A 26,784-nucleotide genomic window follows, 5' to 3' on the forward strand; every position below is an offset into this window, starting at 1 on the left:
CACTTTTAAAATCTCATATTGATACTCACAGAGTTAAATAATAATGGGTGAGGCAGTATGACAGAATGGTTAAGAGCCTAGGCTTTAGAAACAATATGCTCATGTTTGAATCCCAGCTCTATGACCTTGTGCAATCACTCAAGCTTTCTGGGACTTCCTGTTGTAAAGAATAAATCCCAGCACATGCTCAATAAATGCTAGTAATGCGAGACAAACTACTTAGGTTGTATTATAAGCATCATACTCAAGTTCAAAACTTATTACGAATTTCCAGTGAAGGAGTACACTCAAGAGGGAAGGCCTTCGTTCCTTCCATTAAGAAAAAGCTGCTGTTCATTGTCCTATAGCCCTGAAATCACAGGATGGGAGGGAAGGAATGAGATGTTAAAAGGATACTGACTACCCCTCTCATCTGGAAATCTCAGACCAACTGTAAGTGAAGAAGAACATGATTAAGAGAATGTAAGTAGTAAGTAGTAGCATGAGGACCATACATTTTCAAATGATCACTTCTGAATATGCCCCAAGTTTTCTCATATATGTGATATAATGTGAACACTGAGAGGTGGTTAGAGCATTTTACAAGTGATAAAGTTGAGGTGCAGAGATTAAATGACTTGCCCAAGATCAAGCATCAAAACTACCAAGGAGCAAACTGAAGAGGGAATCTCGGACATCTGTCTGATGTTGACTTTGAGAACTACAAATCTGGTTCCAATCCAGCCCTTAACTAATCATAGCTAAGGACATCTGTTCTAACAGATTCTCCACAAATTCCTCTTCTAGCTCTGGCTCTAGAATATTTTAATACTTTAAGCTTTTTCTGGCTAGAAATTTTGGGTGACCTAAGTCTCTATGAAAGGAACATAGGAGTTGTTTGAATTCTTACTAAAGAAGAACCTATATAAAGTTGTGTTATTCTTATTACTATTATTTTTTGGTGAAGTGGGCAACTGATTAATGGCACACCTGAAGCTAACTTCTAAAATTTGAAATTATATTGGTTTCAACTGAGACCATTTTGAATTCCAACCATTTTATATAAGCACATACATAATAGCTCTAATTCAAATAAGATTAAAGTTAGAACATAAAATGGACTAAAAATTATACTGATTTAGCTAAACCTAAGATTTAAAAATTAATTCCTAAATACACAGGAAGCATGCTGAGAGGAAAATAAGTTTAAATTATTTCAGATTTAGATTATAAATTCAAATGTGAAAACTGAAGCACCTGAAATAAAGAGGGGACACTACCTTCTGAAGAAAAATAAAACTTGAGCTTCTAAAATAACTTTGACACTCTATTAGCTCATTAAACTAGCTCATTAAAAATAGGGAATGCTGTTTATTAAAGCATGGAAAGAGAAAGGGTATTAAAAAGTTAACCTTTGCAGAACACTTACATGCAAAATGCTTTTACATATGGTATGTGATTTGATTCTGAACAACCCAGGGTAATACAAACTATTATTAGCTTTTAAAATATTTAGTAATTGCTTATTAAATAAATAAATAGGTAGGATTTTAAAACTGGAGATATGTTAGAACAAGACAGAAATGCTTTCATGTTTGTCTTCTTCTCAATCACTGATCATATGATAACTTTTTACAGCTTTTTTGAACTATAATCAGCATATAATAACTTAAAAGGCACATTTGGTAAGTATTTAAAACAATCACCACAACCAAGATAACTGAATATACCCATTACCCCCAAAAGTTTCCTTATGCCCATTTTTGGAATGATCATCGAAAAGTGAATGGAACAAGTTGTAATATACCCACCCAAGAGAATACAACTAAGAAATAAAAATGAACTACTGACACACACAACAGTATGTATGCATTTCAAAATAATTATGCTTAAAGAATTGCCACACATACTAGAATATCTGAATTCAGCGAAGTTGCAGGATACAAAATTAACACACAGAAATCTGTTGCTTTCTTATACACTAACAATGAACTGGCAGAAAGAGAGTTCAGGAAAACAATTCCATTCACAATTGCATCAAAAAGAATAAAATACCTAGGAATAAACCTAACCCTGAAAACTACAAGCCACTCTTAAGAGAAATTAAAGAAGACACTAACAAATGGAAACTCATCCCATGCTCTTGGGTAGGAAGAATTAATATTGTCAAAATGGCTATCGTGCCTAAAGTAATCTACAGATTCAATGCAATCCCTATCAAAATACCAACAGCATTCTTCAATGAACTTGAACAAATAGTTCAAAAATTCATATGGAACCACAAAAGAACCCAAATAGCCAAAGCAATTCTGAGAAGGAAGAATAAAGCAGGAGGGATCTCGCTTCCCAACTTCAAGCTCTACTACAAAGCCACAGTAATCAAGACAATTTGGTACTGGCACAAGAACAGACCCATAGACCAGTGGAACAGAATAGATTTCAGATATTAACCCAAACAAATATGGTCAATTAATATATGATAAAGGAGCCATGGACATACAATGGGGAAATGACAGTCTCTTCAACAGCTGGTGTTGGCAAAACTGGACAGCTACATCTAAGAGAATAAAACTGGATCACTGTCTAACCCCATACACAAAAGTAAATTCAAAATGGATCAGAGACCTGAATGTAGTCATGAAACCATAAAACTCTTAGAAAAAAACAGGCAAAAATCTCTTGGACATAAACATGAGCGACTTCTTCATGAACATATCTCCCACGGCAAGGGAAACAAGCAAAACTAACAAGTGGGACTATATCAAGCTGAAAAACTTCTGTACAGCAAATGACACCATCAATAGAACAAAAAGCCATCCTACAGTATGGGAGAATATATTCATAAATGACAGATCCAATAAAGGGTTGACATCCAAAATATACAAAGAGCTCATGCGCCTCAACAAACTAAAAGGAAATAATCCAATTAAAAAATGGGCAGAGGATCTGAACAGACACTTCTCCAAAGAAGAAATTCAGATGGCCAACAGGCACATGAAAAGATGCTCCACATCGCTAATCATCAGAGACATGCAAATTAAAACCACAATGAGCTATCACCTCACACCAGTAAGGATGGCCACCATCCAAAAGACAAACAACAAATGTTGGCAATGATTTGGAGAAAGGGGAACCCTCCTACACTGCTGGTGGGAATGTAAATTAGTTCAACCATTGTGGAAAGCAGTATGGAGGTTCCTCAAAAAACTAAAATAGAAATACCATTTGACCCAGGAATTCCTCTCCTAGGAATTTACCCTAAGAATGCAGCAGCCCAGTTTGAAAAACAAGGATGCACCCCTATGTTTATTGCAGCACTATTTACAATAGCCAAGACATAGAAGCAGCATTAGTGTCCTTCAGTAGATGAATGGATAAAGAAGAGGTAATACATATATACAATGGAATATTATTCCGCCATAAGAAGAAAACAAACCCTACCATTTGCTACAATATGGATGGAGCTAGAGGGTATTATGCTCAGTGAAATAAGCCAGGCGGAAAAAGACAAGTACCAAATTAATTGCCTCAATTGTGGAGTGTAACAACAAAGCAAAACTGAAGGAATAAAACAGCAGCAGACTCACAGAACCCAAGAATGGACTAGTGGTTACAAAAGGGAAAGGGGCTGGGGAAGGTGGGTGGGAAGGGAGGAGAAGGGGATTAAGGTGTATTATGATTAGCACACATAATATAGGGGGTGCACGGGGAAGGCAGTATAGCACAGAGAAGACAAATAGTGACTTGGTGATGGTCAGTGATTGTAATGGGGTATGTGTTGGGGACTTGATAATAGGGGGGAATGTAGTAACCACAGTGTTGCTCATGTGAAAGCTGAGCATAAGATTGTACATCAATGATATCTTAGTAAGAGAAAAGAAAAAAAAACCCCATGTTTTTATTGATATATAATAAACATATGGGAAAGTTCACCAATAGTAAATGTTTTCCTCAAAAAAATTTTCGTAAAGTGAAAATACCTGTGTGACCAGCACCCAGCTGAAAACACAGAACTTTTTCAGCCCTCAAAAGATGCCTCTGTCCCATTCCAGTCACTACTCTCCCCCAAATGGAACCATTATTCTGGTTTCTAGTGGTATAGATTAATTTTAAATGTTTTAAAAAGATTTTTCAAAATTTATGGAGGTATAACTGAAGTAATAAAACTGCAAATGTTAAAAAGGTACAATTTGGTCAGTTTTTATATATATACATATATATATACACATACTCATGAAACCAAACTTCAAAAAGCACAGCAACTATTTCCATAACCCCCAAAACTTTTCTTATGCTCCTTTGTCATTGAACTCCCTCCACCCCTGTCAACAGGAAACCACTGATCTAGTCTCTGTCCCTATAGACTAGTTGGCATTTTTGTTCTAAAATGGAATATAAATGGACTTACACAGTATGTACTCTTCTTTGGGGGGGAAGGGATCAGGGAATCTGCTTGCTTTGTCTCAGTATAGTGATTCTGAGATTCATCCATTTTGTTCTACATATCAACATTTTGTGTGAGTGTCAACATTTATATTGTTGAATGGTGTTCCGGTGCATGGTCATACCACAGTTGAACTATTCCCTTGTAGATGGAAATTTGAGTTGTTTCCAGTTTTTAGCTATTACAAATAAAACTATGAACTTCCATGAAAAAAAATATCAGGGAAATACAATCTAAAACACTGAGCTATTACTTTTGCCAATCATACTGCCAAAAATGTATAGGGCAGGTATTGTCAATTGTTTATCAAAAAATAAAGAAAATATGAATATAAGTACCATGAGCACAAGAACTTAACTGTCTAGTTTGCTACTGAACTCCAAGGATCTAAAACAGTGGTTGTCATATATTAGGCACTCAATACGTGTTTCAGGAAGGAAGTGAAAAACAAATGCTGGGGAGGAAATGGTATTCCCTTACTATATTCACCATTGACAGTATAAAACAGGTGCAGACTTTTATGTGTTTATCTAGAAATTCCATTTCTTATTTTCTTCCTTAGAGAAATACTTCTATGTGAAGTCACAATATACCAAAAAAAAACAAAAACAAAACAGAAAAGTTTGTACCATAGCACAATAACAGCAAACACTTACAAGTAATATATACTGTACATTACGGCTGTGCCATGCTGTAGAATATTATACAGCAATTAAAAAGAAATGAAGTAGATCTCTGTATAATAACATGGAAAGATCTTCAAGACATACTAGGTTAAACAAAAGGCTGCATACTAATGCATACATTTAAAAACAAAAAGCAATCCACAAAACTATGTACCTTATGTACACACATATGTACATAAATGCACAGAAACAGGTATAACAAATTATAACCCAAGCCAGTAACAGTGGTTACTTCTATGGGTGGAAATTGAATTAGTGGATGGTAGCTTACACTTTTTCTGCATTTTGAGTTTTCCACAACAAAATGTATTCATATATTACTTATGCAAAAACTTACACATAAACTTTCAACAAAAACTAGTTACAATTCAAAACATTTATCAATTTCAGAAAGAGTAGACCTAAAAGCCCAAAATTTTTAGATTTCAAATCTCAGATCTTTGAAAACAGACTGTTTAAAAACTGCCCTTACTTAGAGCAACCACCTTCAACAAGGATTAAGATATATAGATAACAAAATTTAAAAACTCTAAAACTTAAAGAGCCCATCCATGTCCCACCTGGGTTACTGGAATGTAGAGAGGTTCACCATTATGTAGTAGTGTGAGTTTCCCATGCTGATGGAGTCGTCCTTCTGGCTTTAAATTTGCCATCTCCTTAGGTCCTCCTTTCTTGCCACTCTCTTGTCCATTTCCCATAAGTTCTTCAGTATCACTTAGGCATTCAAAAAATTCTTCTTCGCTGTCACTCCAAGAATCCCAAGATTTTCCCACCTCTCCCTTTTCCTTATCCGGATCTCTTAAATTATCTGGCCCCAGCTGGTCTCCACCTTTTCCAGCATCCCCTGGATATGTATTAGTCATGTTATCCAAAGTACTTGTCTTTCTTCCCTCATCACGTGCCTTCTTTCTTTCAATACAACAATTTAACATCTTTTAAGAAAATAGAAATAGTATTTATATTTGAATTAGTTACAGTAAAACAAATATCCACTGATTTAATATTTACTTTTCGTTCTCCACCCCTTTCCCAGACCTTGTGAATGACAGTGACTACAAGTAACCTACAACAGCAAAATGAGAAGAGCCTAAATCCACTAGTATATTTAGTATTAAAAGAAATTCCAATTGAATCAAGACATTTATACACTGTCACTAAGAAATTTACCTGTAGTTTCTGATGAAGTAAACAACATCTCAGATCTGGGGGTCCACTTGCTAATCTATCAAATAAAGTGACAGGAAAAGAAAGAAAGCTTACTTTTAGTAAAACTGCTTGAGATATGCATACTTTTATGTTACCAAATATCTTAGCCATATCGTTAAGAAATCGAAACTAGGATCCATCCCAGGGATGCAAGGATGGTACAACATTAGAAAATCCATCAACATCATCCACTATACCAATAAAAGGAAGGACAAAAATCACATGATCATCTCCACAGATACTGAAAAAGCATTTGACAAAATTCAACATCCATTCATGATAAAAACTATTTTAACAAAATGGATAGAGAGGGCAAGTACGTCAACACAATAAAGGCCATATATGACAAAGCCACACCAAACGTTATACTTAAAAGCTGAAAGCTTTTCCTCTAAGACCGGGAACAAGACAAGGATGTCCACTCTCCCCACTTTTATACAACACAATACATGAGGTCATAGCCACAGCAATCAGGCAACACAAAGAAATAAGAGGCATCCAGATTGGTAAGGAAGAAGTCAAACTGTCACTGTTTGCAGATGACATGATATTGTACATAACAAACCCTAAAGACTCCACTCTAAAACTACTAGAATATCTGAATTCAGCAAAGTTGCAGGATACAAAATTAATACACAGAAATCTGTTGCTTTCTTATACACTAACAATGAACTAGCAGAAAGAGAATTCAGGAAAACAATTCCATTCACAATTGCATCAAAAAGAATAAAATACCTAGGAATAAACCTAACCAAGGAAGTGAAAGTCCTATATACCCTGAAAACTACAAGACACTCTTGAGAGAAATTAAAGAGGACACTAATAAATGGAAATTCATCCCATGCTCTTGGGTAGGAAGAATTAATATTGCCAAAATGGCCATCCTGCCTAAAGCAATCTACAGATTCAATGCAATCCCTATCAAAATACCAACAGCATTCTTCAACGAAATGGAACAAATAGCTCTAAAATTAATATGCAACCACAAAAGACCCTGAATAGCCACAACAATCCTGAGAAGGAAGAATAAAGCAAGGGGGATCTCGCTTCCCTACTTCAAGCTCTACTACAAAGCCACAGTAATCAATTTGGTACTGGCACAAGAACAGACCCATAGACCAGTAGAACAGAATAGAGATTCCAGATATTAACCCAAGCCTATATGGTCAATTAATATACGATAAAGGAGCCATGGATATAAAATGGGGAAATGATAGCCTCTTCAACAGCTGGTGTTGGCAAAACTGGACGGCTACATCTAAGAGAATGAAACTGGATTACTGTCTAACTCCATACACAAAAGTAAACTCGTAATGGATCAAAGACCTGAATGTACGTCACAAAACCATAAAACTCTTAGAAGAAAACACAGGCAAAACTCTCTTGAATATAAACATGAGCAACTTTTTCATGAACTTATCTCTCCAGGCAAGGGAAACAAAAGCAAACTGAACAAGTGGGACTGTATCAAACTAAAAAGCTTCTGTACAGCAAAGGACACCATGAATAGAATAAAAAGGCATCCTACAGTATGGGAGAATGTATTCATAAATGACAGATCTGATAAAGGGTTGACATCCAAAATATATAAAGGGCTCACGCACCTCAACAAACAAAAAGCAAATAATCCAAATAAAAAATAGGCAGAGGATCTGAACAGACACTGCTCTAAAGAAGAAATTCAGATGGCCAACAGGGACATGAAAAGATGCTCCACATCGCTAATTATCAGAGAAATGAAAATTAAAACCACAATGAGCTTTCACCTCACACCAGTTAGCATGGCCACCACCCAAAAGAGAAACAACATCAAATGTTGGCGAGGATGTGGAGAAAGGGGAACCCTCCTACACTGCTGGTGGGAATGTACATTAGTTCAACCACTGTAGAAAGCAATATGGAGGTTACTCAAAAAACTAAAATAGAAATACCATCTGACCCAGGAATTCCACTTTTAGGAATTTACCCTAAGAACGCAGCACTCTAGTTTGAAAAAGACAGATGCACCCCTATGTTTATCATAGCACTGTTTACAATAACCAAGAAATGGAAGCAACCTAAGTGTCCATCAGTAGATGAATGGATAAAGAAGATATGGTACATATACACAATGGATGAAACTGGAGGGTATTATGCTCAGTGAAATAAGACAGGCAGAGAAAGACAAGTACCAAATTACTTCAGTCATCTGTGGAGTATAACAACAAAGCTAAAATTGAAGGAATAAAAGAGCAGGAGACTCACAGAACCCAAGAATGGACTAACAGCTACCAAAGGGAAAGGGACTGGGGAGGGTGTGTGGGAAGGGAGGGTTAAGGGGAGTAAGGGGCATTACGATTAGCACACATAACATAGAGGGGGGGCATGGGGAAAGAAGTATAGCACAGAGAAGACAAGTAGTGACTCTATAGCACCTTACTATGCTGATGGACAATGATTGTAATGGGGTAGGTGGTGGGGACTCGATAATGGGGAGAATCTAGTAACCACAACGTTGCTCATGTGACTGTATATTAATGGTACCAAAATACAAAAAAAAAGATTAGTTAACACATTTAAAAAAAAAAGAAATCAAAAGCAGATTTCTATAGGTATGGTAACTGAGTTGGACCACATGAGATTAAAAGATCAGAATTTTTTAATCCTCCTAGTCCACAAATCACCAACAGCAATAGATATTTCAAAATGTAATAGCAAATGAATGACAGCTCTCAAACTAACAGAAATTTAAAATGAAAAACAACTTTAAATCCACCCAGGAAGTAGCTAGCATACAGTATTTAACACCATACAAAATAGTTTATAGACTACATACTCAATTCTCAATTATAGTGGATTATCACCAAAAAACTATCACTTTCTACCTCTCTGCTGCCAAAGAGGAGCCTGGACTGCCTCGTGTTAAACCACCAGGTTCCCAGTAATCAGCCAAGAGTGATTTTAGCTAAGCAGAGACTGGCTTAGAGGTCTCTGCTTAGCTAGAATCACAATTACAGGTAATGTTTAGTATCTGAACTTATGAACTCTATAGAGGTTTTCCCTACAGCTATAAAAATGTATGTTCACTATAAAAGATTTAGAAAATACACAAATGAAAGAAAACAAAATAAAGATAAAATTTCATATATGAGAAAAAAACTGTTTACACCTGGCTATATTTCTTTCCAATTATTTTTCTGTACATATATAACAGCATAATTGAAAGCAATCAGTGACATAATATCAGCAATACATGACACTATATTCTACTTTACTGCAAATAATATGACAATTTTCTATGTTATTAGAGATGCTTAAGGAAAGAAACTTGTAATGGATCCATAACTTTCCACTATAAGGGATATTATAATTCATTTAACCATTCTTTTATATTTGATACTTAGATTGTTTTACTTTTTCCCCTATTATAAACTTTCTGCAGTGAATATTTCTGAACATAAATTATATCCCAAGTTTCTTACCGCTTTCTTAGGGCAGACATCCTAGAAAAGAATGAATGGGTCAAAAGCCAAATTCTCCTAGAAAACAAAAATCCTATCTATACAACTGGAAATTGAAATTTTTACCCTGGAATCAAAAAGTTGTTTTCCCATCTGAAACGCATTTCAAGAACAAATTCCTGCCAGAGGTGTGCCACTCCTTTCAGTCCTCCATGGTAGAAATTGATCATACAAAGACATAAAGCCAATTTATATGTTAAACTGTCAGATGGTGCAGATTTGAACTGATTGTAGAGATTCTAAATTTAACGAAACAGAAGCAAAGTAAAACTTGTTAACATACTTACATGTATAATAAAAAATTGTGGGGAGTTTAATACCAAAATTAACATATTCTACTAAAATCAGCTTTTATCAAAAGTCTGACAATACTCCTTAAATTTTTGTTCTTAGGCTACTCCATGTTTTCAAGGATTTCTACAAGGATCAAAAAAGTAAGGCTACAGTTTAGTGAGGCTATCTTCTGTGGAATCTTCAAGATATATTCCAAACTTCATGTGTTGTTTTGAAAATGTTTTAATTATAAGTAAGTACACACTTGTTGTCAAAACCAAGAACATGAAATGAAATTAGAACTACAAAAACTGAAAACCTAAAACATTTGCTTTTCCTTTTAATAAAATCTTCCCAACTACTGTAAACAATTTGATAAATCTCCACACCTATCATTTAAAACTCTCATTTCTCAATTTATCCAAGACTTGGATAAGAAAAACATGAAAAATTTACTTTATTTTACATACTTTACTTTGTTAAGTTTTCCACTCACTGTCTAGTTTTAAATCAGAGAAGAATCTGCTGTAAAACATAAATTTGATGACTCCACAAAATGTCTAAAATAAGGGATATCCTACAATCATACACAGTATTTGTTATTTTTTTCCACTGTTTCCAGAAAAATTCTTGCTACCAAAAATATGTATTTATGCCAATGTTCTATAGCAGGTCATTATCTGAATGGAGGTCTGCTCTCCACTCAAGTTTCGTGAGGTCATTTTTAAACTAAAAAGACTCTTATGCTATTCAACTAGAAATATAGCAAACCCTAGAAATTCCAAGTGTTTTAAATATGTTATTACTGAATTCCAAATCAACTTACATATTCTTCACTCTCTGATGGAGGATTATTATTGTCTGTTGAGGAAGTTCCATCTAATGGTTTCTCAGAAACAGCATCAGGGAATAAGAACTTAGAAGAAGGAAAATAACCACATATTTGATCAAATTTACAAACAATATCCTAGTCTCATGTGACTATGTGAACTAAGTATTACTGCCCACGTCTTACAGACATACAAACCTAAAATCTGATTAAGAGTCTTGTTCAGATTAAAGGCAGGGAAAATATTAATCAACCTTCCAAGTCCAGTATTGTTTTCATTGCATTACTCTGGAAGGCTTTTCCCAAGATTCTCTTAATGCACAAATTGCCAGAAGTACGATTATAACTACAACTACAGTAAGAACAGCTATCATTTATCAAAGGCCTGTTATATTCCAGGCAGTATAATAGAAGGTCCTTTAGGCCTCAAAACACTCCCCCAAGATTTTATTAGTTTCATTCATAGATGTAGAAACTGAAGTTAAATGGCTTATTCAAAGTAAGTCAGAATTAAACCTCAGTGTGTGTGGCTCCTGGGCTGGGCCTGTTCCACCACCCTATACCTATGAGATAACCTAGCCCATTCTAATACTCCCTATAAGGCTTTTCCTGGACTGTCATGAAAGTTTTAAGAAATACTGTTTTGATCATGTTAACCTGCTTAAAATGGTATTAAGCTGCAAGATAAAGTCCAGTTGCATCAGGCAGGTTACCTACTACCTCTCCAGCCTTGCCAGGGCCACTCCCTGAGAAGCATCCTTCAATATATCAAACTGCCCAACATGCTCTCTCAGGCCTATGCCACTACTCTGTTTCTACAGCCTTCTCTTCAAGATGTAGCTCAAGTGCCCCTTGATGAAGCCTTCCCTGATTCCCACTGTCCAGAGACAGATGCATCCTCTGCTGTGTTCTCAGCCCTTCTGCCGGACTTCTCACATGCAACAAGGTATTATGCTTACTGTTTACTGTCTTTCTTCCCTAACTAGTGAATGTGCAGACTCTGAATAAGGAGGCTTGTTTTAATCATTTTTTATTCCCAATCCAGTACCTACCACATAAAAGGGACTTAACATATAATGAACAAATGAATAGGCATATAAACATGTAAAGATACTACATGTAGTTACCAAGAGAATAGTATTGAGGACATCATTATTCAGCGGTGACTCTTCTACACCTCTATGTTTTCGTATTTTCTTCTTTGCAGTATGTACCATATTTGAAACTGATAATTTATGAATTGGAACTGGTGCTGGTTCTGTCAACTTTGACAAAGCATGCGTTATGTCAGCAATTTCTATAAAGAGAATAGAAATGAATACAAATGGTAGCATCAACTTTAGCAGGTTAAAGTGATGAGTAAAGTGATAATTGTATAGATTTTAGTCAATCTTTTCACTAGTGTTACATGGTCCCAGAATTATTAAATTTTAATGCATATGTTCAGCTTTATATGCATGCATGATTGACAAAGGTGTAACACAAATTATTTCTCCCCAGGGGACATAAAAGAAAAACCCTGTAAAACCTTGCTTTTCAAAATATCTTACATTTTTGGCAGAAAGAATTTATTAAATGTACCTAATGTTTTATGCTAAGGGTATAGCTGGGAGAGAAATGGCAGTTGTCTAGCCCATCAAAACTTGTTTCTCCAACTTAATTCAAATGAGAAAATAGAAGAAAAGTTACCAGAAAATGTGCCAAAGAAAAAGGGTTAGACATTTTAAAATAACTTGAAAAAAAGTAGGTCACCTCTTCCATCTTCCTCAAATGTGGATCGCCCAAGAATCTCATCAGTTGATTCCTTTCGACGGCAAATTTTAAAGAATTCAGTGATAAAATCACCTACACAGAAAAAAATGTTACTCATTTTTGACACTTAACTGAAAGAAGTCAGTCCTATAAATTAAAGTACATGTCTTTTCACAAAGCTATTAACTAAGATGAGGTAGAAAAAGAAACCATTCACTTTTTCCACCCAAGACAACAATTAATCCTATTTCAAAGTTCCCTGGCTCTTTATTTTCTCCATGTTCTAGGATATTAAAGAAGTTTTTCCTTAGAGCTCCTTCTAGAATGAAAGGAAAAATAACTATACCTAATAAGCACTTGCTATGTGCCTGAATAAGATAAACAGTGTCTCTTCTCATTAAGCTGTGTAAGTTACAAGAATATCGCCACATACACACAGTGGCCTTATTTTCTGTCTACCACCCTACTAGAATTCTGAATCCATTAAAAAAATTAAAATTAAAAAGATATTCTAAAGATAATGTTTCTAGAGGATTGAGAAATCATTCAGGATGAAGTTATTTCAGCTCTAGCCTTGTGTCATTATCATAAGGGGGAAGAAAGAGGGTCAATACTTCTAAAAAGCTGCAATGAGATATTTGCATAAAGACAGTGAAACCTAACAAGAACCATTAATACTAAAACTATTAGACATTCAGTATACTGAATACATCTAAGTTTTAGAATTGACCAACCAGTTCTGAATAAACCTTGAACATTTTCTGGACTTCAGAAAAGTAGGAAAATCCTATAAACTAGTCATATAAACACATAAAGTCAAAGAGCCTAGTAGGGTGAGATCATAGAATAATAATTAAAAATAAGAATACTTTGCAATTATTATAGAAATCAGTAAATGAGGAATAATAAGGAACTAGGAAACAATTTAGTAAGTAAATTTAATAATTTAATAATTCAATGATTATACAAGAGGAACTATTGAACATTTACTGATAGGCACTATGTTAAATGAACACACACACATGCATGTACACATACGTAATCTTATTTGATCCTCTCAATAACCCTATATATGTACTGCTGTTATTTCTATTCTACTGAGACTTGAAAAGATTACAAAACTTGCTCAAACTAGTGGATCTAAGACTTGAAACAGGTTTATCCAATTCTAACACTCTTGATATCAACCCTCTACTGTCTCTGTAACACTCCAAGACAAATTCATTTATGTCAGGAATTTTACCTTATACATTTTTATATTCATTACTATATAGATAGCACAAATGGCACGTGCTAATTAGCATTTCATGAATAGCATATGATAAGTGTTAAAGAAGCTGAGAAAATGTTATAGAGAAATGCATTATTATTGCCCTCAATAAATATTTAGTAATTCCATCAGTTGAATAGTAATATATTAGGATATATGGAGTGAAGGTGGCTTGGATGAATGCAGAAATAGAAGTATTTTCAAGAGTACTTAAGAGAGAAGAAGATGGAAAGGCACACTGAAGAAATGGTACATAAGACTTCATTAAAGAGAAATATGTACAAAAATGGAAAAAAGATTAATTCCAGCATATCATACAATATTATCTGAACAGCAATTGATATTTTTCAAAGTATTTATATTTCTCTTATTTCATTTGATTATTCAAATAACCCTGAGTTGTACAAGATTATTTACACCTCTTTTCCTCTATCAGAAAGTAAGTTTGCAGATGTGGGACAAGTCTACAGAAGCGCTCTAGTAAGATTGCCAAAATTAGTGTTCTTCCCATCATATAACCACAGGTCCAGAGGGATGGCAAAGGCAAAAAGGGTGCACTAATTAGAATGGAAGGTGCAGTGTATACCACAGGAGGAAAAAATGAGAGTAAGATAAAAGCATTAGAAGAATAAAACTCAGGTCATAAGAAAACATCTGAGAATTCTGAGATGTAGACTGCTTAAAACTGAAAAAGAAAAATCCAGCTAGTGCTATTTAAGAGTTAACTAGAAGGATTCACTGCTGTTGGCAAAGATTTTTTTCTAATGGTATTAACTGACAAGGTCACAAATGTAAAGAAATAAAAATATACTTTTTAAATAGGTGAAAATTAAGTTATAGAGAACACATGCAGTGTTCCTGATCTGGAAGACAGGCAGATTGGCAGTATTTCAGGAAAAGAACGTAATACAGCTTACCTAGCAAACACTGAGGATTATCAGCTTTTCGAACTCTAACAGACCAATGGGGAGCCTGAATAGGATCCAAATCACTAAAATGCAAAAATGATAAAGAAAAGATACTAGTGATGACAATCTGCAAGACTCATGAACTTATCAAAATGTCTAATGAAAACATTAAACTGAACGACAAGCAATCCATTTTGCCTCCCTTAAATTTACTGTTATTCAGATGCATGAGCCTACTTGTTTTTTAAAAAGTACACAACCTTAAGAAATCAAAGTTCTCAGATTTGAAAAAACATAAAAGGAAAACCAAAATAAAATACTTTAAAAAAATATATAAAAGTCATTGAACAGGCAATGTATACTGATAATCTAATGACACACTGGAATAATAAAAAAGGAATAAGAAACAAGCAAGTATACATAATCATCTTATCAATCTGTTTTTATAGCACTACTAATAAAAAAAGGAAACTACAAAAATTTGCACAAGATCAAAAGTGTACTCTGTTCTCAATTAAACAGATAAAGCATCAACTTAATGGAATACTACGCAGCAATTTTAAAAATGACGACACAGACCAACATTTGTTGGTACAGAGATATAAAATAGTATTTTAAATGAATAAAGCAAATTACTATATAAACCTTAAAAAAGTATACCCCCATAAAACATCAAATTATGATGCTATATACCTGAAACTACTACAGTGTTATATGTCAATTATATCTCCATTAAAAACAAAAAAAAAGATACACCCCAAAAATGCTACCTAGCTATTTTTTCAGTAATAGGATTGTAGGCAGTTTTTACCCTCTTTTACACACATCTAAATTATCTGATTAAGAAAGCTCATGTTACCATTAGCAAATCCAACACACTTATTTTAATTATGAAAGACAAAGTGTCCTATTTCTCACTGTTCTGCATCAAACATGAGAAGGTACTACATTCCTTTCTCTACATTCTTCCTATATAATGGCTGCTGTAATTTTCAAGTTGTTTCCACCACACAGGAATGTATGTTTTGTTATTTTTGATATTTAATGATCAAATATTGTTGCCACACATCCTGATTACAATCATCTCTTCAAAGCACTTCATGAAACATTTCTAACCAGCTAAGAAAAGATCAACAGAATTATGCACTGAATACCAAACTGCTTAGAGACATCTTTGCCAAAACAAGGTAAAATCCAGAATGTTTATTATTCCTGAACTAAGGATCACATCCCCAAAGTCAGCAGCTTAATACACATCTCTAAAGATATTATGCAGTCTAAAAAGTGATCCCTGAAAGTAGAAAAATCAACCAACCTTATAAGAAACTGATATAAAGGAAAAGGAAAATTGCTAACCACTTGGCAGTTAATTTATTCCATTTAAATGTTTGAATCTCAATGTACTACTCTTAACATACTTACGAATAAACATCATTATCCACAATGATACCTTCAGTCAGGTGGGGCCATGTAGTTGCTAAATGGAGTTCACTAAAATAAAACATAAAATATATCCAAAAGCTTTAATACTGTAAATATATACATATAGTAAGAAACCAGAGATGTACATACATTTTACAAGTGGTATTATTTATGACACAATAAAACTATAAACCGGTTTAGTTAGCAAATGGTAGCAAGGTTAATAATATCTTGCACACATTAAAAAGACATGCTACAGAGAAGACAAGTAGTGATTCTGTGGCATCCTACTACGCTGATGGACAATGACTTCAATGGGGTGTGGGGGTATCTTGATAACATGGGTGAATGTAGTAACCACAATGTTTTTCATGTGAAACCTTCATAAGAGTGTGTATCAGTGATACCTTAATAAAAAATAAAAAGACATGCTATACACAATAGCCAAAAAGTACAAATAAACCAAGAGTCTATCAGCTGATGAATGAGTAAATAAAATGTAGTATTATCCATATATTATGGCATATTATACAACCATAAAAAGCAATTTACTGATTCATACAATATGGATGAACCTCAAAAACATTACGCTAAATGAAAGATGCCAGACACAAAAGGCCACATATTATATAATGCAATTTATATGAAATATCTAAAATAGGCAAATCCATAGAAACAAAGTAGATTAGTATATTGGCCTAGAGCTCCAGGGCTGGAGGATAGAGAGGGTTGATAGCTTAGAGGTGAGGTTTCTTTTTGGAGTGATTAAAGTGTTCTAGAATTGGAAAGTGGTGGTTGCACAACTCTGAATCCTAAAAACCATTAAATGGCACACTTTTAAATGGTGAATTTTATGGCTCATGAATTAAATCCCAATTTTGAAAAAATCACGGTCATGATCAAGGATTGTCAAACTCTTTTTTTTTTTTTTACACAAAGAACCAGACAGAAAATATTTTAGGCTTTTGGGCCATGTAGTCTCTGTTACATTCTTGCTTTTTTCTTTAAAAAGGTGTAAATATGTAAAAGCCATTCTTAATTCATTGGCTATAAAACACAGGTTACTGGCCAGATTTGTTCCATTGTTTGCTGACCTATGTAAAATTATAAAACAAAGCAAGTAAGCCACAAAAAATGTAGAAGATGCCAAACATTCATAAAATAATACAAACACTTTTTGAGAGAGAGAGAGAATAAAAAACTGGCCTGGTAGTAGAAATTTGAAGGAATTAGTTTTTAAATATTTCTTTCTAATTTTAAATCACAAGGAGCCAGCAGAGAAACAAATAATTTAAGAAGAATGCAAAAACAATTTGGGTTTAAGATGATGCCCATGATGGACCATTTAAATAAAATGGTGATCAGCAAATTTTGTGGGAGTTATGCTTTTGAAAAGGAATCTTTGGTAACGGAAGAGGAAATGGAGAGGTTTTTTTGAGTGTCCTCTCTCTTTGCCAAATAAATTGTTCTATAGGTAGAGGGAGAGGAGAGGATACAGTCATAAAAGCTTAGGAACTGAATTTGAGGTTGACACCTAAAATTATTTGGGAGCTTAGAGTTTTAAACCTCTAATCAGCCATGTCCTCTAATATCAAAGACTGTTGGTTTTTTTTAACATTAAAAATTAGCTTTATTTATGGAAATAATAAATTCATGGTCAGTAGTGAACTTTTAGAAAAATTACAAAGAGGTAAAATTACTAGTCACAGATTTTAGTTGCAAATTTTAATAGTCAATTTTGACTAATTCAAGCAAATAATCAATTTACTGGAAAGGCATTTGGTAACTCAAAGGTTTAATTGGGACCATTATAGGACCCAACTCAGAAAACAGATCTGAGCCCAGGGTGGCTAGTTGTCCAGTTCATAACTAAAGCCACACTGCACTGCTACAGAGTGCTGGCCCTGCTATCCCACTGAATTCTCAACCGTACTTGTAGAGTCAGAGTCTCAGACTGGAGCTGCCAGTTAGTCCAGCACCACCAAAGATCAGAAAGGTGAAGTAATTGGCTCTTTTGGCTTCTATACTCGCCAAACAGAGCAGGCTCGGAATCTAGACAGGAAAAATAATAAATACACTAAATTCATAATCCCACTACTTATAGATGATCATTGATGACAGCTTGTTTATGTGCTTCCAGCCATTTTTCCTATGTATCAGTTTGGTATATATATGTACATGTTTATCGTATGTATGTGCAACAAGAGACTGCAAGGTTCAGTGATTTGCTAGGACGACACCTAGAACTCATATGGCTGTGCTTAGAACTCTGATTACTGCAGTGAAAAGATACAATGCAAAAATCAATAAAGGGAAAAGGCACATAGGGTGAGGTCCAGAGCAAAGCAGGGACAAGCTTCCTCTTCCGGAGTAGTTACATAGGACACACTTCATTCTTCAATTGTTTCTCTGCTGACTCCTCATGATTTAAAATTAGTAATACTTAATAACTAATTCTTTCAAATTTATACTCCCAGGTCAATTTTATTCTGTCTCCCAAAAGTTTTCTCTAAGCAAAATCCAAATGAATGAACCAGTTGGAGAACCAAAGATATACCTGTAAGTCTCCCTTATTTTATTTCCTGATTGCTCACTTCATTCTAGCCATGCTGACCACACTCTGTTCCTTCCAGCAAACTCGCCAAACTCCTGCATCAAGGCCCTTTACACAGGCTCTTCCTTCCACCCAGAATGGTTCTCTTACTCATTGCCTGGCTAAGTCCTTCCCTAATTGAGATTCAGGTTAAATATAACTTCCTTTGAGAATACTTTCCTGGTGGCATCCCAATCTAAACCAGTTTCTTACTTTACTATCATTACATCTTGTACTTTTCCTTCAGATTATCCCACAACTTGTACTTGTATGTTTAGGTAATTATTTTGTCTGTTTCCTTCATTAGACTGCAAATGCCAAGAAGGCAGAAATTGTTTTATTTACTTCTTTATCTTCCTCATTTAGTATAGTGCCTGGCACATATAATGAATAATACACCAATTACAAAAGATATTCATTTTATCTTTTCTTGAGAGATTTTAAGTGAAAAGTATATTTCTGCCTTTATATGAGAGTATTAAGAATGAATATATTCATGTGTGTGTGTGTTTGTGTGTGTGTGTGTGTGTGTGTGTGTGTGTGTGTATATATTTTTTTAAATTAAGGTATCACTGATATACATGCTTATGAAGGTTTCACAAGAAAAACACTGTGGTTACTACATTCACCCATATTATCAAGTCCCCCCCATACCCCTCTGAAGTCACTGTCCATCAGCGTAGTAAAATGCAAGAGAGTCACTACTTGTCTTCTCTGTGCTACTTACTATTCATGTGTATATATTTTTTAATTAACCAAATAGTTTAACTGAACAACTGTTCATTCTAGGTGATGGATACATAAAGCTTGTTATATACGATACTCTCTGTGTTTTTCAATATTTAAAATGTAGATGAGGAATTACTTCTATAAGGAATAACCAATAAATTGTATTACACATATGTATGTATTATTTAAAAGCCTCATTTCTTAAGTTACAGAGAAAATGACAGATGGAGAGATTGTTAGGTGATGGTCTGTTTCCAATACTATATTCACTGCAGGAGGCTAGAGCATTATTAAGCACAGTACAACCAGTATCAATATAATTTAAAAAGTAAAGTCCCATAATTCAAGTGAAGATTGAAATTTTCACCTAATAGGATCTTCACAGGCACCAAATGGTAACTTGCCAAATTCCAGGCCTCCAACTTCTCCTCCTACAAGGGCATCTATATCTAAACAAAAGAAATATTTTTCCATTACATAGCAAAAAGTGGAGAAATAAGAATTTAATCTAGTTAGGTTAGCCCTTTGGGAGATTAAATAAGAATGTGATTATTATCATCTAAAGGAAAGATTAACCAAGTATTAAAAAATTTAATCATCGACCTACATTCATCAATATTTTCTGAGCAAATCAGTCAACATTAATAAAATTATATTTCACTTGATAGTACATGGAAATATTTAAAGTTCAGAAAAGAATTTCCTTTCTATTATGAATCGTATCTGAGATTAGAGGAGAATTTAGAGAATAAATAACCTACTTTGTTCCATCTCTCTTGAAGAAGTAATAAACACTTCTAAAAGACATCAAAAGGATTTATTTATCTTTCAACTAATACAGAGGGTTGTTTTTAATCATTCACACTACACAGGAGATTCCTAAAATTAAAGTCTACTGTTGAGTTATGACCATCCCCCAGATTTGCTTAAATCATGTTGAACAATTACCCTAACTAAAGAATTAAAATTAGGCATTAAAATGGCTTGATTTCTTGATACAGTAAATTTTCTGAAGTCAATTTCATTTTTCCAACTAAAGAATGTTTACAATCATAAAGATCCCAATGACTAGCTTTATTACAAGGTGTGAATTTTTAAGAGATTCAAAATTTATAATAAGCACATTTTGTACATTAGTAAGATAAAAATTATTACTAGACTATAACCGATAAAAAAGTTTTAACTGAATTAAAATTTGAGAAGCAATATTATGGAATGAAAGGATCAAGGGATTTGGAGTTTGAGCTAAGTTTGAGTGAGAATTTTATTAGTTGGTACCCATGTGACCTTGGGCCTGTTACTTATGTTCTCTAAGAAAGATAATAATAACAATTTCATAGATAAATGACAATTACATGAAATAATATACAAAATGCCAAGCACAGCATCTGGCTCATATTTTATGTTCAATCCCTTACTTCCCTTTATAAGAGAAAAATATTAAAAATTTATAAGGCCCTATTTACAGTCAGAATTATAATGCCAAGATTCTGGCTCTTGAGCTGCTTCTTAGATCATCAACAGACCATACCATCTGGGAAATCTTTAAAATTGACTACTAATAGAGTGACCTTTGAAAAAAGGCAAAATTGGATAGAAATTGAAATTTCTAACTAGAAGCCAACTACAAATTATCTATATATTATGTCTTCTGGGATGTAAAATTACCAAAGCAACATTTCAGCCTTTCCTCTAATATGAATCTCAGCATAGCATTTATTTCTGTTTGCTGTAGTTTAGATGCAGTTTTTTTATTGTACATTATAGAGTTTCAAATTATTCAGTGGTGCATAAAATAGTAATAGTATATATAACCACCAAAGGCCAAGGATGTTCTACATTAATTTTAATATCATCCCAAGATTACTGATTATTTTCAATCCTATAAATAACCAACTACTTAGAACAAAAACAATAAAGACTACTACTGTATTCAACAGTAAACAGTAAAGAATATTATTTTAATATATTTTTCTTTAAGGGAAGTAGACTGAAAAGTATTTTAACTTTCCTTTTAATTACTTATAAGTTTATATTAAATTTCTTATTAGATGTACTTGAACATAATTATACTTAAATGTGAGAGAGACACCCAGAAACCAAAACCTCACTTAATAAGGCTATTTGCCCATCAGGCTGAGCTTTCCTAGAACTGAGGTAATACCTTGTTCATACCTGTTTCCCTGGCACAGCCTGGCCTGTAATAGGCTAATAATGAATGATTGTTAAATGAATCAGTGTATGAGTGGCTAAGCAGGCAAACTGATTTTAATTACATCAAATGCAAGCTAAAATATCCTACAGCTCTTCCCATTTTAAATGCATATGTATATATATACATTTTTTTTTCTTTTCTGCTTTCCTTATTTAGCACTTTTCTTCAAACTCTACTCTCTATAAAGTTCTCTACCTATCTGTTCTCAGCTTATGAGGGTGGCTTCCTTTATTATATTCTAAAAACAGAAATTTTAATCATTCACTACATATAATTTACAGCATATGATGTTCCACAGAAGGTGGATGCTTTATAAAAAACATTAGCTTTCAAAGACAGATTGTCAAATACAGAGTAATACTGTCTCTAGAAAAACCTACAGAGCTTTAATTAAGACAAAAAGTGAGAAAGGCAGTGAAATTAGCAATATTACATTTAAAATCAATGATAAATATTTCTAATTTAAAACAGTTGAAACACACCTTTAAGTAAGTTTAATTTCTGAATACATTTTCTTTTCCATTTACATTAAGATAAATATCGCTCTAAATTATCTCACCTGGAGGTTGCTGAGGCCAAAAATACTGCTGCCAATCCTGAAGTATGTAGGTAAATCGAATAGCAATACTAACTGGAGGCAATGGAGTTAAGGGACACCCCTAAGAAATAAATGCAAGTAGGATATTGTATAGCTTTTAAAAGAGTGTTTTAAAAAACAACTGGAGAGAACAAATTACTTTAAAATAAAGCTGTTTAAACTACTACCTGAAAACAAGATATTAAATTCTATTAAGCAAAATGCTCTTTTCAAACTACACAATTTTAGTTATACAAATATAATTTCCTACTATTCTCTTCAACTATATTGAATGTGAAAAAAATATGATTTTTTTAAAAAGGTAAAATTATTACAAAGTGTAAGACTAGGTTTATGGAGATGATGCCTTTTCTGATTTGAAATGAAAACAAACTCAAATTAAAGCAGTCTTGAATTATTTAACCAGAATTTTAGACTAAGACAAATGGTCAATCACATAGTTTATATTAGTGAATCAATTAACAGAATTATCTTTATGTTCACTAATAAACATAAAAATCAATATCATCCAAACATCCTATGATCTCAGCTTCCCTTTTTATGATTGACCACATTAATGTAGAATAGGATTTAAAAATGCATAGGAATCAGGGAGCTTATAAAAATGTAGATTCTACAGTATTCTACAAATCTAACCAGTTATCAGATGTTGCTAATACTGTTGGTCAGGAGGAATAGAGATTTAGCATAGTGGCAGTGTCTACAAATGTCATTAATAGGTTAACTGAATACAAACTCAATCTAAGTCACAAATAAGGTGGCTGCCAAAAAAAAAATAATTCCATTTGGAGCTGTTGTGCCCTAGACAAGCAAGGTAAGATTCTGGCTGGTCAGGAACAATCAACTTTTCAGTTAGGTCTAGATATCAAATGAGCATTCATGATAAGGTACAAATGGTCTAAAAACCGTAACAAAGTTGTTTTGATACAACCTTTGCTCCAGTTACACAGCAATGTAGATAAATATAGGAAGAAATACGAAAAAGAAAAAGCTAGGAACAAACCTGATAAAAATATCTTTGCGAGCCCTAGAAAAGATGCACAGGATCCAAAGTTGTAAGTGGAACTCAAGTTCCAAGGCCTGCTGAATTCCAGGGGTGGAAGAAGGCAGTGCAGCCTAGGATTTAAGACTGCATTAAACGGAACCAAAAGTACTCCACCCTGAGCAAGGGCACCTCAAGGCTATGCACAAGGGAGACACTGGGGCAGGGCACTGCTGCTTGGTATAGTGGCTTTGTTGGAAACGATGATACTGGGGAGTTGGTGTGTGAGGAGGAAAAAACTCTCTCTCATGACCCAAGCAAGCAATCCAGTGATTCCAAGACTGGATATGCAATACTCTCAATATCACACAGCAAGAGGCTCCAAACACTATTTTAAGACCCAGTTCTTAACTATTCTGCAGGTAGGAGACAACCACAAAATTACATACCACCAGAGGACATTAGAGACAGTTAAAAACTATAAATATAGCCTTTATTCAACATTAGCCTGCAAACAAAGTTTCCCCAAAACATGAAGAAATGTAGTTCTAAAGGAGACAAATATTTAAATCAACAATCACAGTATAAAACCATGAAATACAACTGAAAGAACAAAGATTGTCTAAACAGAAAAATAAAAGACTAGAATATGAGTTTTCAAATGTTTAGAGGATTATGCCAGAAGAGAATTTAAACTTAAGTTTTATGTAACTCCAATGGGCAAAACTAGCACCCCCTCCACAAAAGGAGGCTTTTCTAATAACTACCTCTATGGGAAAATGAAATAAATTACTAGTGAAGATTGACAGCCCTGGAACACTTCAAGTAGATGTTAAAGACTAATTTTTATAAAGATACCTTTATAAAAATAGTACAGGATAGCTATATTGGGTAACTTCAGCTATGTAAAACTTCTCAAATACCCAAACGAGGTCGCAGTTATCTTAATTTCAACTCTTAACGAATCAATTTTGAGAGATGTTCTGTATCTAGGTGCTCATCTAGAGTTTTGTGAAGGTTCTGACAGATGATACAGTAAACTGGAAAAACTTCTTTATTGAAATAAAGAACAACTAGGAAATGGTCATGATCTAAGTTAGGTTCCACAGATCAAGGTGGAACAGCTTGTACCCTAACAGCAGTAAATATAAGGTGTGCTACATAAAGGAGTGATGTAAAAGACCCACAAAAAATCATGTTCACTAATCTTTTTTAAGAAGGAATAAAGTATTAATATTTGCATGGGACCAGAAATTTAATCTAAAAAAATTAAATATAACTGAACACTTCTGGTAAGAGCAAATGAAAACTAATAGGATAAAAATTAACATATACCTGCCTTGTTCAAAAATTTTTCAGAACATCACATGTCTAAAATGTTAAGGCATTTCAAAGCCCAGAAAGTTTTTGAAAAAAAAAAGTACATACATACATGAAACTCTAAAATACATGCTTCTATGATTACTTTAGTGGAGATAATCACAAGAAACTGCAAACAGTAGTTATTTTAAGGAGAGAGAGTGGGGGCAAAAGGAAACTTTTACTTAAATTTCTTAACCTAGTATATTGATTACATTTTTCTAAATATTAATGGATTTATCTGGGTGGTGATAATCCTACCACTACATTGTTTAGGGCCTCAACACTGAAAACAATTTCATGAAGTAAGTTCTAATCTTAAAGATATTCCTAACAAAAAATATCTATTAAAAAAGAAATTTAAGATTGGGATTAAACAGGATGGCGGTATGAGAAGTGAGGCAGAAATCACCTCACAAAACCACATATGACATGAAAATACAGCAAATGCAAATAATCCTGAAAGAGCTAACAAAAAGACTACAACAGATGGCCTGTATCTGGCGAAAAGTGAAGACACCTCATGGAAAAGGGTAAAGTAGCAAAGGCACGACCTGGAAGGAGCTAAACCCTTTCCCCATACCAGCTCACAGGCAGGGGGGAAGAGAAACAACATGGAGGGAGTAGAAGACCAGGACTGCTAAATACACACCCCTGAGATCTATTTTGGGAGCATGAACGCACATTCCATGGTGCTCTGGAGATTATGAGGGGTTAGAAAGCAAACACAGGCAGAACACTTGGATAGGCTGGGATTCCAGCTACTTGTGGAGAACAGGTACCCACAACCAGCTACTCTGGGACAAAAGAAATGTGGGCACTTTAAAAGACTCCCCAACAGTGAGAGGGATGCTAAAGGGGCAATGATTACACAGAGCGTACTGCTCAGGAGAAAGGAAAGGTGGACAAAACCGTCCTGAAACACTCAGCCCAGCAAGTTGGGAACTTTCAGGAGGTTCACAACGGTTCCATCCCCCTGACTGGCAAAGCAGCATCAAGGCCACCCACTGTGATAGGCAGCCTGCTGCTCCTTCCTCCTAACCCCCATTGGTTCGCAAACCTGCTGCCTTCCATCACACCAGGCCAGCCAGAGGGCGGCTTCACCTATGGCAGCTACAAGAGCATAGTATAGAGGCTCCTCCCTGTGTGCTCAGCCCACTGGCATTGGCAGCTGAGGCAGGCACTGTAGCAGGGAAGCAGGGAAGAGCACTTTCCTCCTTGCAGGCAGCAGCCCCATGCACCTGTGAACCCCACCATTGCTCCACACACAGCCCACCTCCAGACAGTAGAGCTACAGGGCACTAGAGGGTGCAACCAACACAAAGTTACTATTCCATAGTAATCATTAGGAATATGAAATGGCAAAAGAACCTGGTACAAACTAAAATCCCTCAAACACCAGAAAGAAGGCTTAGTGAAACTGAAATCATCAATTTTCCTGATAAAGATTTCAAAATAAAAATCATAAACATGCTTACAGAGCTACAGAAAAATATTCAAGACCTGAAGGAGGACTTGAACAAAGAGACAGAAACTTTGAAACATACAGTATCCGAAATGAAATATACAATTGAGGGATTTAAAAGCAGATTAGATGACACAGAGGAGACGGTAAATGAAATAGAAATTAGAGAACAGGACTACAAAGAACCTGACGCACAGAGAGAAAAAAGGATCTCTAAGAATGAAAGAATATTAAGAGAACCGTGTAACCAATCCAAACAGAACAATATTCGCATTATAGGGATACCAGAAGAAGAAGAAAAGAGAAAAAGGGATAGAAAGTGTCTGTGAGGAAATAATTGCTGAAAATTTCCCCAATCTGGGCAAAGAACTAGTCTCTCAGACCATGGAAGTCCACAGATCTTCCAACACACAGGATCCAAGAAGGACAACAGCAAGGTATATAATAATTAAAATGGCCAAGATCAAGGACAAGGACAGAGTATTAAAAGCAGCCACAGAGAGTAAAAAGATCACATACAAAGGAAAACCCATCAGGCTATCATCAGACTTCTCAGCAAAAACCTTAAAGACCA

The 26,784-nt window shown here is 34.5% G+C and overlaps 1 protein-coding gene across 4 annotated transcripts in view; it reads right to left on the reverse strand.

The window, feature by feature from the left end:
* RAB3GAP1 (RAB3 GTPase activating protein catalytic subunit 1) overlaps window positions 1-26,784 on the reverse strand; it is a 107,566-nt gene that overhangs the window by 22,405 nt on the left and 58,377 nt on the right. For all 4 annotated transcript variants that reach the window (XM_036886577.2, XM_036886580.2, XM_036886579.2 and 1 more), the window contains 10 exons: window positions 22,366-22,465; window positions 19,959-20,040; window positions 16,270-16,338; window positions 14,857-14,930; window positions 12,670-12,762; window positions 12,045-12,214; window positions 10,915-11,004; window positions 9,882-10,054; window positions 6,277-6,331; window positions 5,670-6,041 (listed from right to left, as the gene is read on the reverse strand). In XM_036886577.2, coding sequence (XP_036742472.2) covers window positions 5,670-6,041; window positions 6,277-6,331; window positions 9,882-10,054; window positions 10,915-11,004; window positions 12,045-12,214; window positions 12,670-12,762; window positions 14,857-14,930; window positions 16,270-16,338; window positions 19,959-20,040; window positions 22,366-22,465 — 1,278 coding nt within the window. The remainder of the gene's footprint in view (window positions 1-5,669; window positions 6,042-6,276; window positions 6,332-9,881; window positions 10,055-10,914; window positions 11,005-12,044; window positions 12,215-12,669; window positions 12,763-14,856; window positions 14,931-16,269; window positions 16,339-19,958; window positions 20,041-22,365; window positions 22,466-26,784) is intronic.

The sequence above is a fragment of the Manis pentadactyla genome, chromosome 8 (genome assembly GCF_030020395.1).
Source record: "Manis pentadactyla isolate mManPen7 chromosome 8, mManPen7.hap1, whole genome shotgun sequence".
NCBI classification, from domain to species: domain Eukaryota; kingdom Metazoa; phylum Chordata; class Mammalia; order Pholidota; family Manidae; genus Manis; species Manis pentadactyla.